Below are 15,944 nucleotides of genomic sequence, written 5' to 3' on the forward strand. Positions count from 1 at the left end.
TGACACACGTCTAAAACATGCACACAATTTGAACACAAACAGGGACTCATTTGTTCCCACAGCCAGATGCTGAGAGCCATTTCCTTGTAGTCCTGTGTCTATATATATGTAGCATTAGATGTTATTGGAATGATTGTCAGCTTTGATAGTTTCATGTATGTTTAGCTGGACGGCTGTTTGATCCTCCACATGTTTAAAGGTGTCCAGTCCTGAGACACTGGGGTGGAAACAGCTGTGATGTCATTGGACTGTCACAAAGACAGAAGTGCATGAAGTGAGCAGCCAAGGAGCCGCTGATGTTTTGGATTCAACAGCATTTGAAAGGTTGACACAGACACATTTGCACATAGAAAGCTGAATTTGTCATATGCCACAGTGAACTCACTGTTCAGTGTTTTTCAGGAAGCTTCTTAACTGCCTCTGCTGCCAAACAAGCAGCTGATGTCCTTGAGAAGAAGCTGAAGAAGTCTTCAACAACAAATACAGGAAGTGGACTTTCAAATACTAGATTCACTTTAGACTCACACAAGAAATGACTCAACTAGCTGTGTTTGATTGACTCCTTTGACTCTATGAAAGCTCAGTGTGTGTCTGTACACAGACTGTTGTGTTGGACTATTATTCAGTTGTTTTCAAATGTCTGCATCTCAGTGTAGATGAGGCTGGGGGTCATGGGAGGCCACCATAGCAGTCTCTTCAACATCATGACATCATCATAAATGCTGCTGGACTGTCTGATGGGCTGACGGTGAAAAAGCCGTCGGGAAGGAAACAGAAGACATTTCAGAGGCTGCAGCAGATTTCTTTGATTTGGGGCCTTTTTCAGCTTTATTGGACAGAGCAGTGAAGATAAGTGACAGCAAAGCAGAGGGAGAGAGAAAGGGGCGTGGTCAGAATCAAAGCCAGGCCAGCTGCTCTCCACCTCGTGGCACATGGTCACCTGCTCATCCTAGTGAGCTCCACCAGCAGCCCTTTCACACAGTTTACACTGTCAAACACTGTGTGTGGACCTCAGCTAACAATAGGCTACATTTAAGTCTGGACTACATGCTTTTATATTGAGGCAGATTTTTACCTGTTTTTATTCCATCAGCAGCTCAACATCATGAGCAGCTTTGACATAAAGACATCAAACTCAAGCTGACTTTAAACTGGATCTACTTTTAATACAGGGGCTCAAAACAACAACATCTTTATTATATATCAGGACAGAAAGTCATCTCATCTCAAATGGAAAACAGCTTTATTTGGAATAATCAGCACTATCAACTGGTTTGGGATCTCCACCAGTTTCATGTCTTTACAGCTTCTCCAACAAAGTTCCTGTAAAATCAGCATCTTTATTGGTTTGATAGTGATTGATTATTCAGTCCCAATCTGCTGTCATCTAAAGAACAAAATGATGTTTCTATGAGTCAAAAAGCTCCAGATGTTGTTCACAAAGAAAACAAAGATTAGGAAGTTAAACACAAAGTGTTTGGAGCCAAAATTTGAATTTGAATTTATTTATTTAAAAGGGACAGTGCAGTTTAACATAGTTCAAGTGCAAGACATGAGACTGATGTACCGCACATAGGTTTATAGCTACTGCTAATTTTCAACAATTGTCCCTTGTTGGGCTTACAGTCTAAATAAATACATATTACAATAAAACATACATTTTCATAAAACCAAATTACATCATAAATACAATTACAATTAATAAACAATAATTTAAAATAACATTAAAATCATCAGATAAAATGACTACAACTTTGGTTTCCCTTTAACCACACTTTAACCTTCAATGTAAAGGATCTAATGTCTGTAATCAGTTTGATATCGGTTGGAAGTGTGTTCCACAGATGGCAGGCCTTTATAGAAAAAGCTGACTGACCGAATGTAGATCTGCGATATAATATCTTGCAGTTGCCGTTCACCTTACTCCTAGTAACACGATTACTGTCTTGTCTTTGAATGTATCTATTGAGACACTCTGGGGCCATCCTATTTATACATTTAAAAACTAATTTAAGATAACACCAATGATTAAAACTCTTAAAACTAAATAAGTTATATTTCTGTAAAATGTGACAGTGATGCCACCGAACAGATTTTTTATCCATTATTTTTAAGGTTTGATTATATAAGGATACCACAGGCTGAATTGTAGATGGTGCTGCTTGAGTCCAAACTGTCATACAATATGAAAAATTAGAAAATATCATAGAATGCATAAATAACTGAGCTGCTGAAGTGGGTATATAGTGCCGAATTAACTTAAAACAATTCAGGTTAGCCTTGACCGTCTTAGAAATCTTCTTTACGTGCTTGTCAAATTTAAGATGTGAATCTAAGATTATTCCTAAAAACTTAAAATCTTTGACCTCCTTTATTTCTTCGTTCCCTAGGTTGATTTTAAAATCATCAGATGAATTTCGTTTCCTAATCGAAAAACACATAGAAACAGTTTTTTTTAAATTCAGTACAAGATGATTTTGTTCCAGCCATTTTTGGACACCATTTAGATGTACCGTTAAGGTGTCTGCTACTTCACCAGGTGACTTAGCTGGTACGTGTATAACTGCATCATCTGCATAAAGTTGGCAGTTGGCTTTTGGGCAGCTGGTATGCAAATCGTTTATAAACAAACTAAATAGCAATGGGCCAAGAACAGATCCTTGGGGAATACCGATTCTGTTTTCCAACATGGATGACTTTTCTTTATCAACCCTCACACACTGTTCTCTTTTGTAGAGATAGGACTCAAACCAGTCAACTGCTTGCTTTGAAAAGTCAAATTTTATCAACTTAGAAAGAAGTATGTCATGATTGACAGTGTCAAAAACCTTTTTTAGGTCAAGGAACACTGCACCCACAACATTACCATTATCCAGATTACACTTAATATTTTCAACAAAATAGCAATTTGCCATTTCTGTGGAAAATTTTGGTCTAAAACCAAACTGCATTGGATGAAGCAGTTGATTAGTCTCTAAATAATCAATTAACTGTGCTGCCACAACCTTCTCAAGCACCTTCGAAAGAACAGGGAGTATGGAAATTGGACGATAATTACATATCAAATCACGCTCGCCTCCTTTAAAGACTGGAGTAACTACAGTCCTTTTCCAGTCAGTTGGGAATGTCCTATTTCTTATTGATAAATTTATAAGATGTGTTAAAGGTTTTGTCAAGAAATCTCTATATTTTTTAATAAAACAGGTGTCCAAGCCATAAATATCCTTTGCCCTAGAATCTGATAATTTCTTAATAACCTCTGTGACCTCTGCTTCATTAACCTCTTCAATAAAAAATGAGTCTGATGAATCGATAGGTCTGTTTTTAATAGTGACCACTGGAGAGCTGAAATTTTGCATTAATTCTTCTACAGATTGTATAAAATATTTGTTAAATTTGTATGCCATGGAACCCTTATCTATAATAATTGTGCCATTTATATTGACTTGCTCAATTTCCTTCCTGCTAGATGATCTGTTAATTAAATCGTTTAAATGCTTCCAAAGGGAGACATTATGACCTTTAGCTTTTTCTATAATATGAGTGTAATATAAAGCCTTAGCTTTACGCAATTCCATGACTACTTTATTTCTTAGGCCTTTATAGATCATATAATCCGTATTACCTTTAGTAGTTAAGGCTGTTTTTAACGCCAAATCTCGTCTTTTCATAAGTTTATGTATTTCACTATTTAACCATGGTAGATTTTGCTTCCTTTGCTTAATTTTGATACTTTTGGTATATTTAGATATTACTTCAATCAGGCAGCTAGTCATGGAATTGGAACACAACTCCAAATCATCTGATTTTATAAGATGATCCCAGTTGCAATTCGCAAGCTCCTGTTCAAGCTGTACAATTTCAGACTTGGGAATAAAAGTCTTTACATGGTCAGGGCTGTTTGTACTATAATACTGCAATCGTTTTTTAGTCAATTTCCTAACAGTTAAAATCATATTATGATCAGACAGACCAGTTAATAAGTTATGTTTTTGTTATCCGATCTATTTTATTAGTGAATACCATATCAATTAGAGTTCTACTATTTTTGGTGACTCTTGTGGGTCCTTTAATTATTTGCTTAAATTGAAATTTTGACATAATAATTTTTAATTTTTGGTTATTAGTTTTATCCAGCCAGTTAATGTTAAAGTCACCATAAAATATTGTTTCTCTACAACAATTCAATTCTTTTACTGCATCTTGTAACTGATCATAAAATGAGACACTATGTGATGGCGGGTTATATAGGACAACAATATTAAAACACATTTGGGGGGAAAGAATCACCTGTAAAGCTAAACATTCAAGAGGAGTATTCATTTGTATTTCACTACATTTATACTTTTCTTTAATGAAAATCAGAACCCCCCCACCTCTACCATACAGCCTATCCTTTCTAAAACAACTGTAGCCGGGAATGTCAATCATGTTTGCTGGAATATTCACATGAAGCCATGTTTCAGTTAAACAAAGATAATCCAAGTTTGAGTCACAAAGAAGAGTATAAATCTGATCTATTTTTGGAATAACACTCCGAATATTTAAGTAGCCGCCAAGAATACCTTTGGGTTTAGATTTCAAGTCCCATAACACTTTGGCATGATTAACAGTTTGAAAGAATAGATATTGTTTTTGTTTCTGAGCTGCACCTCGCTCAGTTTTCTCTCTCCTTGTTTCTTGGAAAGCCATGGTAGATTTTTCATTGAGCACGACGGTATGTTCCATTTTCATCCCAGCCTTCAATTCTGTGACTGTCTCTGCATTCAAACGATGGGACTCACCATTACGATGCATTACAGAATCTGGTTGAAGTGTCGTTAAATAATCAGTAGAAAGTTTATAGAAACAGAGAAATGTGTCATGCTTTTGTTCGGCCTCCACAAATATACACATTTGTTCATTGGTTGGACTTTTTGGAAGGAGACACATTGAAAACCATGTTAATAAGATCTTGTTGTTTCCTGTGGATCCGACACAGAGAGTGGACTTCAGACAGAAAGCGTGGAAGAGATTTTAGAGGCCGTGTGTGGCAACAGGAAGTTTCTGTATGTTTGCTGATCTTACATGTGGAAAACAACACGTGATGTTTGTGAAGTTCTACAATGATCATTGTTCTGACAGCATTTTGAGTGGGAACAGTTCAAACTGGGAGTAGTGGGAGTTATTTACTGATTGAAACAAGCTGAATGTTTCTGTGCACGATGAAGATCAGCAGCTCAGCTGATCAATGAATTGACATCTATCAGTCATTTCATGAGATGAAGTCATCAGCAGACATTTGTTCTAACTGTGTGATAAATGTCAGAACGTCAGGGCTCTGCTTTAGTCACTACTTAATGATCATTGGCTCATTGTTGAATCACGTGGCCCAGTCTGACCTCTGACCCTTTGCTGCAGGTCTTCTGTGTTATCTCCACTTTCATGTCTGATCTTCTGCTGTATCGTCCAAAATAAACATCTGAATCATTTCCAACACTTCAGCAGATCTTTAGTTTGGGCAGCACAGTACAAAATAACACATATTGTACTATACTGCCCACTTCCTGATCTTATTGGATCTGTGTGTGAGGTTGGTGAAGGAAACACATGTTTACTGAGTGAATCGCTGCCATTAGGAACTAGTTTTTATATCACAGCCTAGAAATCACACAGGACCATTTCTGCAAGTGAAAAGTCGTAACTGGAGGAAAATCATTGTGTGGTTTGTGCAACTGAAGAATTGTCCCAACTACATGTGCTGCTGACCTTTGACCTTTTCTTTAGGTGCGCAGAGGAGTCTGTGGAAACATCCTGAGGCAGTGCTACAGATGTCTTCAAATAAAGTGGTGTATTATCCATGTTTTCTATGGATCACATCAATATCCTGATCTAACAAGCCCCCTTTTGTGGATTTTAGAGCCTCTGACTTTTGCTGCGTCTGCGTCTCATTTCAAGCACAAGAGCAAGAAGTGGATGAAGAAATGGGGCGAGTGGGGTCAGTGTGGTGCATGTCAGCTGTGCTCATGCTTTCACAAAGAACATGTGTATTCATTGGCAGCATTAAGGTGCACTTTAGTCTTCATAATAATAAAGTATTGTGACTTTATTATTGTGAATCCTCACAGTCATGTTGCAGCTCTGCTTTGCTTTAAGAAAATGTTCTACCAGGATGTTACTTTCCTAAACGTGTTCTCCAAATGTTCCCAAAGACTTTGTTCTAAGTAGTTCTACATGATGAAACATTCACACTAAGTTTAAGAAGGACACACAAACACCATCTGTCCTTTCATCATGTGTACAAACGTGTTCAGATGTCAAATGTACCGTGAATGGATGCAAATGTGGATCGTTCCAATAAAATGAGACAGTTTTGTAAGTGGATCACAGTTTGAAGTTCATTGAAACCTATAAGAACATGTTATTCAAACCAACTTTATCCAACAGGAAGAAGCATCAGGGCAACAGGAAACATTCAAACATGTTTACTGTAAGAACTGCACAAAGGAAGGAAACACAATCCCACACACACGACCACTTTAAAATGGACATTTAGCTTTTCAAACATCAGGGAGTGCTGCAATAACAACACTGTGCCCATTCTGATCAGACTGAAAGATTTATAGAGATTTATCCATGTGCTGGAAAAGGATTTGATATCAACATATATGCAGATTAGTAGGAGCATTTTCTTCATATTGATTTAGAGTTCAGTACTAGGAATATGTAGAATTAACATCTGTGTACATGACGAGTGATGAAAACTTTCAAAGGACGTCAGAATTGGTGTCTCTATCTGTGACTGTCCCAGAGGAACCTACTGAGAAGATATATTTTACTGTTATTTTATCATTGCATCAGAATCATATAATAAGCATTGCATTAAAGCATTCATTGAAGCTATTGACATTACATTAAAGTTTGGATGACAGTGATTGTTATAACCTCATGTTAATCTTCTATTTACAGGTGTTAGTATAATCATATAATCTTTCATTACAGGTGTAACCATGATCATCTTTATACATATTGCTGCCTGGTGCTTATTATGGAGTTGTGCTCAAGTCAGTAAGGGTTAAAAGCTACAGTCAGCGGGATGTCTGGCTGATCTATTGTGTGAAGCGACGCAGAGCGTAGAAGGCCGCACATGCTTACAAGACACTTACATCATGTTGTTTTATGATCTTTTATTTACTTGTATCTTTTGTTAACCTTTAAGTAGTGTGTATTGGCAATAATTACTCATTACTTCATTTACTTATCATCATTAATTGTTATTGCATTAGAGAATTTCTTTAGGCTGTCAGCCTTATGTTACAACTTCTATTACAGGTATCGTCATAATCCCATATTAACATTTTCTATTACAGGTGCAGTGATAATCATTTTCATATACATGCATTGTATTTTTGTGCTTGCCAATGAGGGGGGCTCGGTCAACTAGTGGAGGGTCGGAAACTTTGTTCGGCGCGAGGACTGAACAATCTATTGTGTTAAGGATCTTGAGCTATAGAAAGAACATGCTTACAAAACACATATATCATGTTATTCATCATTATCCTTTATTCATGTATATTCTTTTATTAAGCTTTGAACAATGACATTTGATTAGAACATTTATTCAACATATTACATGTATGGTTTCAGTTAGGTTATTGCACATATGAAGAGTTGGCCTCTGTCCTTATAGACAGAGTGAATGCTAAGGTCGAGGCACACACGCACACACACAAGCAGCAGTTAAACTCATGTAGAGGGGAGAGTTCAAATATTTGGAAAACAGTTGGCAAGGCCTTGTAGCTGTTTGATTATGCTTGCAGGAGAGACTGTTTGTTCCAGGGGATAAGCAGAGTGGAAGATTACTGGGAAGGATCTGGCCTCGGGAAGAAGAAGATGTTCTTTTAATGTGTTAAAAGTTGTCAACATTGATTGTATTGTACCTACTTTACGCAAGAGGGGGCGCTCTAATACCCTGATTTTCATAAAAACTATTGTTGTGTGGTTTTTGGAGAGAGATCGATGCTGTCGGCGCACAGTATTCATCTCCCACACGTGTGCATTAAAATCATCGTTTGACTTGACCCGGCCGGACCAGTGTTGTTATTTTGGTTTTCCTCCTGTATCCATCCCCAGTATTTTGAATCCGTAACAGGAGCAAAGCTAGAAACACTGACATCAGACAGGAACATGAACCTTCAAAGTAAAACAGAAAACAAGACACACTTTACTAAGACACGGACTCGACAGAGTGAGACAGACTAGACACTGAACTAAACCTGCAATAATAACAAAATACAACCAGAACATTAATCATAATACAGAAACATACCAGAATAACTGAGACATAGATTTATCATAAAAATCAACAAAGCAGCAGAGAAACATGAAAAACAATCCATCATTCACAAATAAACCAAAACATAAGAAACTCAAAATGCTGGGTCAAAATGACCCAGAACCGTGACACTCTCAGCTGTGTGAAGGAGACTTTGTGTCTCTGAGCTGTGAGGACGAAACTGTAAGCAGACCAAACTGTGTCACACTCGTTTTGCTCTACAACTTTATTAATGAAGGTTTTTCCTCGGGGTGCCAGCCACGTCTGCTGACATGGAAGATTTGGACTTTGTCACAAACTCTTCCCTTTAAAAGCTGAACGCACACAAAGGATGCGAGCAGAGGCAAACACTCAGCAGCCTGAACATTTCATGTAACCAAAGCCATAAAAATCTATTGAAATAAGACAAAAACATGGTGACATCAGGAAATCCAGAGCATCCAGTCAGGTTCCCCAGAGTTCATTCCTGATTCTTTGCCTTTATCTGCACTCACAAACTAAACACTCTCTGTTTTCTATAACCTGTCCTGTCTGACAGCTTTTCACATCTGAGTTATGATCTGAATGTTCAGCGTTCAGCTTCCTCATAGTGTCACACCTGCATGAAGCTACCTCACCCTGAAAGCTCAACCTTCAGATCACTACAGCTGTGTCAGATGATCACTTGCTGTCCTGTGATTGGCTGGCTGGACTTCATTCCACAGACCTGCTTTTGGGCATTTGAGCACTGTTGACGTCCAGTTCATTGTAGGGTTAAATACATGGAACAAAGATCAGCAGAGGATTAGAAATAAACTTGTGGAGGGATCATAAGGCTCAGATTCATGTGAAGTTTTTATGATGAAAATATACACAGAGATTAAACAAACACGTTTTTACTGTTTGGCAGGAAGATTAAAAAGGATATTAAATTAAAAAGCTCCATTGAGTCCAGGGCCCTTTTTGTGCTGGTCTGAATCCAGAAGAAAAGAACTATAATACAAATGAAACCTGGTAGATGGGACAGATGTGTTGGGCCTTCCACTAGATAGATACATGGAGTAAACGTGAAAAGCTTGGTGAACCTTTTGAACAGTGTGGATTTTGTATAGTGTCACTGTGAATAGTTGATTGTTATGAACCACAGTGTTTGGTTCTGTGTTCTTTGAATTCTTTCAAAGAACACAATTTCATCAATTCTTCATCAATTTTTCATCAATTCTTTTGAATTTTTATTATGTTCTAAGTTGAAGGCATTGTAAATGTTTTTGTTGTTCAAATTTAGATGATGAAGATGTAAACCTGAGGGGGTAGGGCTAAATAAGTATATACTTCTGCCTACTCCTTTTCAAACAACTGCATGGAATGATTTTATGAAATGTTGGTGAATGTATATGTTTGAAATAAAAATGAACTGAACTGAACTGATGTGGATTGTTCTGTGTGAACTGAGAAAAGAAGTTTGTTTGATCATGTTGTTGTTTGTTCTTGACTGAAATGATCAGATGTTAAAGAATGGGAGCACGGTGGTTAGCACTAGTGCCTCACAGGAACAGGAAGGTCCTGAGTTTGACTCTGCCCCCTGGCTGAGGCCTCTCTATTGACCTGGTTACTAGTTGTTACTAGTATTTATTAGTTGTTAGCAATTGTTACTAGTTGCTACTAGTTGTTACTGGCTGTTACTAGCTGTTGCTAGGTGTTACCATTTATTTTAGCTGTTACTAGTTGTTGCTAGATGTTACTAGTTGTTACTAAATGTTACTAGTTGGTACTAGTTGTTACTACCTGTCCTGTTACTAGTTGTTGCTAGGTGTTGGTAGGCGTTACTAGGTTTCCAGGTTGATTGAAATGATGAACCAGAGAACTGTAAAAGTTTGAATATTGTTGAATAACTGAAAGTTTGTTGTATTGTAGTTTAAATAGGAATTGGATCTTCAGAATCAAAATTGATTATTTGGTTTTGATTTGTCTGTGTCAGGGAGGTGTACAGATATGATGCAATGAAAAATGTTACTGGCATGTTTTGTTTTTTGGGGTTTCTTTTTCTCCCTGTATATGTGATGAAGGGGCCAGGCTAACTTCTTCTTCTACTGATTCCTTTAGGAATAGTCCTCTGACTGGATTTTTTTGTAACTGTACAACCTGGTATTGCTGAAAGGATTTATCATAGGTTGATAGCTGTGGATTAGCTATAGTGATGAGTACACTGAGTACAGACTGGCTGATTCCTGAAAAGGGAGAGGCAGCAAAACCACACAAACAGCTGCAGGTAGAGGCGGAGCAACACCTGAAACACGAAAAGTTCAACATCATTTTCCAGAAGTGAAAGTGAGAGAGCAGCAGCAGAGCTGCAGTCGAGTCCTGTTTTTCTCTAAAAGAAGATTCACCGGAGTCCATCAGGTTTCTCTCAGCAACAGTGGTGAGTGCAGCTGATCACACTTCCTGTTTCTATACAAATCTTCACTTCACTCTGTTCAGTTCATGTTGACTCATCACAGTCACATTGTCTTGATGCATTCTCAATCATCCAGGAAAGTAAATCTCCAAAAGTTGAATCTGTTCATCTGGACGTAGCGTTTTGTGGGAGAAACGTTTCGTCACTCATCCAAGTGACTTCTTCAGTCTCAGCTGACTGCAGGTTTCCCCAAACCTTATAAACAGTACATTTGCATAATGACTGAAACCAGCCCACTGAAGGAACAATGGGCTGTGAGGTCAGTTCCTTAATCATAATTATGCAGTATCGGAACAGTTGAGACGCATTTTTTCTAAACACCGGGTCTCTGTGGCTTTTAAACCCCAAAACACGCTGCGCCAAAAACTGGTCCACCCCAAGGATCGGGTCCCCCGACACAAACAGAGTAACATAGTGTACGCTGTTAAGTGCCAGGAAGATTGCCAGGATTTATACATCGGGGAAACCAAACAACCTCTAGCGAAGCGGATGGCACAACACAGAAGAGCAACCTCATCAGGCCAGGACTCTGCAGTCTATTTACACCTACAGGCCAGTGGACACTCTTTCAATGATGAGGATGTACACATCCTGGACAGGGAGGAACGCTGGTTTGAGCGCGGAGTCAAGGAGGCCATTTACGTGAAGAGGGAAAGACCATCTCTGAATCGAGGAGGGGGCCTAAGGGTACATCTTTCGCCATCTTACAACGCTGTGATTGCAGCCATTCCCCAACCCTCTGTGAATGGTACTCATGGCCATTGATCAGTGTTCTTTGATCAGTGGGTTTTGGTCAGTGATTGTTGATCTATGGTCATGGGAATTTGCATAATTATGATTAAGGAACTGACCTCACAGCCCATTGTTCCTTCAGTGGGCTGGTTTCAGTCATTATGCAAATGTACTGTTTATAAGGTTTGGGGAAACCTGCAGTCAGCTGAGACTGAAGAAGTCACTTGGATGAGTGACGAAACGTTTCTCCCACAAAACGCTACGTCCAGATGAACAGATTCAACTTTTGGAGACACAGTCACATTGGTTCCATCGAAATTTTCTCATGTAACCACAGATCCACTGTAGAAACATCAAGCTGTCTGTGAAGGTTCTCAGTCATCCAGGTCATGGTAGACTAAGGAGCTTGGAAAGAAAAGCATCTGGACTTCTTTGAGTTGCTTGAAGACGTTTCACCTCTCATCCGAGAAGCTTCTTCAGTTCTAAGGGTCAATGGTGGGGAGTCCCAGATTTAAACCTAGTGGGAGTTTCCCCCCAAAGGGGGACAAAGGACCCCCTGATGATCCTCTACCTAATCACATGAGCCAAGGTGTGAAAGCGGGTGTGGGTCCTAATCAGCCAGATTTTCGGGTGAGCTCATTGTGAAACCTGGCCCCACCCTATCATGTGATTTCCTGAGGTCAGATGGCCCAGGATGTGAGTGGGCATTAAGGCGTCTGGGGAGGGAACTCAAAACTGGATTATAGATGGCAGACAGTTGGTGTCGTAAACCACCGCCTCTGTTCAGAGATGGTCGCTCACAGTGGACGTAAATGGCTTCTTTCACTCCTCTTTTAAACCATCTGTCCTCTCTGTCCAAAATGTGAACATTGGCATCCTCGAAAGAGTGACCTTTGACCTTTAGATGCAGATGGACTGCTGAGTCTTGTCCTGTGGAGGTGGCTCTTCTATGTTGTGCCATGCGCTTGTGAAGTGGCTGTTTGATCTCTCCGATGTAGAGGTCTGGGCATTCCTCGCTGCACTGTACAGCATACACCACATTGTTAAGTTTGTGTTTAGGAGTTTTGTCTTTCGGGTGAACCAGTTTCTGTCTGAGTGTGTTGCTGGGTCTGAAGTACACTGGGATGTCGTGCTTGGAGAAAACTCTCCTGAGTTTCTCTGATACACCGGCTACATAGGGGATGACAATGTTGTTGTGTCTGTCTTTCTTATCCTCCCTCGCTGGTGTCTGATCTTCTTTTTTGTGCATCTTTGCTGACTTTATAAACGCCCAATTAGGATAACCACATGTTTGATTAGGTAGAGGATCATCAGGGGGTCCTTTGTCCCCCTTTGGGGGGAAACTCCCACTAGGTTTAAATCTGGGACTCTCCACCATTTGACCCTAGAACTGAAGAAGCTTCTCGGATGAAACGTCTTCAAGAAACTTAAAGTAGTCCAGACAATTTTCTTTCCAAGCTCCTTAGACCACTGACGCTCGTTTCTCTCTTTTTAAAAATGAAATTTAAAGTGAATTTTGAATCAAATGTTTCTTTTCTCTCTCCCTCAGAGTGCAGACATGTCTGCTGCCAGCAATCTGCGATCTGAAGATCAGTTTCTGTGCTGCATCTGTCTGGATGTGTTCACTGATCCAGTCAGCACACCATGTGGACACAACTTCTGCAAAAACTGCATCAGTCAGCACTGGGACCTGAATCAGAGCTGTCAGTGTCCTATGTGTAAAGAGACTTTCAACACTAGACCTCAGCTGAGGGTCAACACCTTCATCTCTGAGATGGTTGCTCAGTTCAGACGTGAAGCTCAGCAGAAAGCGAGCAGCAGCAGCTCAGAGCAACAAGCTGCCAAACCAGGAGAAGTTCCCTGTGACGTCTGCACTGGAACCAGACTGAAGGCCCTGAAGTCCTGCCTGGTGTGTCAGACCTCCTACTGTCAGACTCACCTGGAGCCTCATCTGACAAAGGAAGCTCCGAAAAGACATCAGCTGATTGATGCTGTGGAGAACCTGGAAGGAAGGATGTGTACAAAGCACGATAAGCTGTTTGAGGCTGAGCTGAAGAGGGTCCAGCACTATGCAGTGGATGTGACTCTGGATCCTGATACAGCTCATCCTAAACTCATCCTGTCTGATGATGGAAAACAAGTCTTTGATAGTGATGTGTGGAAGAATCTTCCAGATAACCCAGAGAGATTTTCTCAGTATGTCTGTGTTTTAGGAGAGCAGAGTTTCTCTTCAGGCAGATTTTACTTTGAGGTTCAGGTTAAAGGAAAGACTGACTGGACTTTAGGAGTGGCCAGAGAGTCAATCAACAGGAAGGGAAAAATCATAGCGAGACCTCAGGATGGTTTCTGGACTGTGTGGCTGAGAAATGAAAATGAGTACAAAGCTTGTGCTGGTCCTTCAGTCCGCCTCTGTCTTCAGCCTGGTCCTGAGAAGGTGGGGGTGTTTGTGGATTATGAGGATGGTCTGGTCTCCTTTTATGATGTAGGTGCTGCAGCTCTGATCTACTCCTTTACTGGCTGCTCCTTCACTCACAAACTCCACCCATTCTTCGGTCCCAGTCTGAATGATGGTGGTAAAAACTCTGCACCTCTGATCATCTGTCCTGTCAATCAAACTGAATCGATCAACGACTGATTTTATTTGATAAACTGATTGATTTTTAATGAAGGGAACAAATGAACATATTGAGTGTAAATACTCTACAGTCTCCATGTTTTCTGTAGAATCTAATTATCACACTTTGATCTGATTTTCATGGAATTCAATGCAAACAGAAAAAAAGTTGAATCAGGAAATGTTCCCACTGATGGAGACTTGAGCTGAAGACCAAATAGCAGAGAATAAATGTCCAAAAGCTTCATTAAGTGTGCCTATGCAATAGTAATAATACTTACTACCATTCGTCAGATTTATTGAGTTCCTGTTTCTCTTTATTGGTTGAATGTTGTAACGCATTTAACCAATAAACCAAACTGAATGCTGTAAAGCATTCAACCTATTAAGTTCCTGTTTCTCTTCATGCTTTATACTTACTTACTTTATTCTTGGTGCTTCCGTACATTTTGTGCCACTTAACTACTCCCACAATTTTTGAGCTATTTTCACCATTCAAATGTTAAAATATTCTGCCATTTCTGCTCATTCCTGCTATATCGTTTGGTAGTTACAACTTTTATACTTTTTAAAATATTAAGCTTTTTATGAATCTTTTTGTCTTATTGAAATTAATGGAATACTTCCAAATTCCACTAAAACTTGCTTGTTTTTTGAAACTTAACTACTTCCACATACTTTCACGTACAATCACCATTCAAACTTTAAAATCCTCTCAATATAGATTAGATGTCTCCGAGCCCTCGAGGACGCCAATAAGATGAATGTTATTGCTTCCTTCTAAATCCTCACACTGCAGGCATCTATATCCCTGATCTTAAAAAAGGATAAGGATCCATTACAATGTGACTCATACCGTCCCATCTCTTTGTTAAATGTGAACAAAAATACACAAAATAAAAAGAAAACCGCTAAGTTGAGGAGAGCGCTGGGCTGCTGCGACTACTCGCGCTGCCATCTTACTGATTTTGATCAGGACTAATTACAGATGGCTAGATTGTTTCCAAATGCATCGCTAGAAGTTTAGCAAGGATTTTATAGTTTCACTTACTTCGATATGCAGGAGCACATATGCAGTATAGTAAAACTGAACTGCTTGCGGTTCTAAACCACAAAAACCTGCACACCTTCGCTGAAAATGACTGGGACTCAATTCCCCCTGAGATCCGGAGGGTCACCGATTCTAATTTCACCATACCACCGCTGAAGTGGCGTAGGCGATGGAGGCACAGGAAACAGAAGAGATGGAAGAGAGCGGGGCTAAAAGCTAGGATATGTGCTAACCCACACGGACCAGCTATTCCTAGTCTCTTCCTCACCAACTCACGGTCACTAAATAACAAGATTGATGAGCTACGACTGCGGATCACCTCACCCTGTTTGGATTACTGTGTTATGATCATCACAGAGACTTGGCTGGACTCTTTTACCCCAGACACTGCGATTGAGCTAGCGGGCCACGCTACGTTCAGGGTGGACAGGAACAAAGAGTCCGGTAAGAAACGTGGAGGAGGTCTGCTAGTGTTTGTAAACAATAACTGGTGCACCAACAACACAGTTAAAGTCGTCCACTGCTGCCCAGACATAGAATACATGATGGTTCAGTGCAGACCCTTCTACTTGCCGAGAGAGCTCACAGTGATCACAGTAATAGCAGTTTAGTGCCGCCGCAAGCTAATGCTAAGTCAGCCGTGGAGCTATTCGAGCGCTCCATTAATAAACAGCTAACAACACACCCGGACTGCGCTGTGATCGTGGCAGGAGATGTTAACCATGCAAACCTGAAATCTGTTCTGCCTGGATTCTTTAAAAACGTGAGCTTTCAGACGAGGGAAAACAACACACTAGAC

General features: G+C 39.8%; 1 protein-coding gene across 1 annotated transcript; it reads left to right on the top strand.

Moving 5' to 3' along the window:
* The first annotated feature begins 10,642 nt into the window (after positions 1-10,642).
* On the top strand, positions 10,643-14,380 carry LOC116318442 (nuclear factor 7, brain-like). The gene is made up of 2 exons (XM_039604200.1): positions 10,643-10,712; positions 13,030-14,380. Exon 2 carries the CDS (start codon positions 13,039-13,041, stop codon positions 14,113-14,115), a length of 1,077 nt encoding a protein of 358 aa, XP_039460134.1. The 5' UTR covers positions 10,643-10,712; positions 13,030-13,038; the 3' UTR covers positions 14,116-14,380.
* The last annotated feature ends 1,564 nt before the right edge of the window (positions 14,381-15,944 follow it).

This window comes from Oreochromis aureus, linkage group 3 (assembly GCF_013358895.1).
Source record: "Oreochromis aureus strain Israel breed Guangdong linkage group 3, ZZ_aureus, whole genome shotgun sequence".
NCBI classification, from domain to species: domain Eukaryota; kingdom Metazoa; phylum Chordata; class Actinopteri; order Cichliformes; family Cichlidae; genus Oreochromis; species Oreochromis aureus.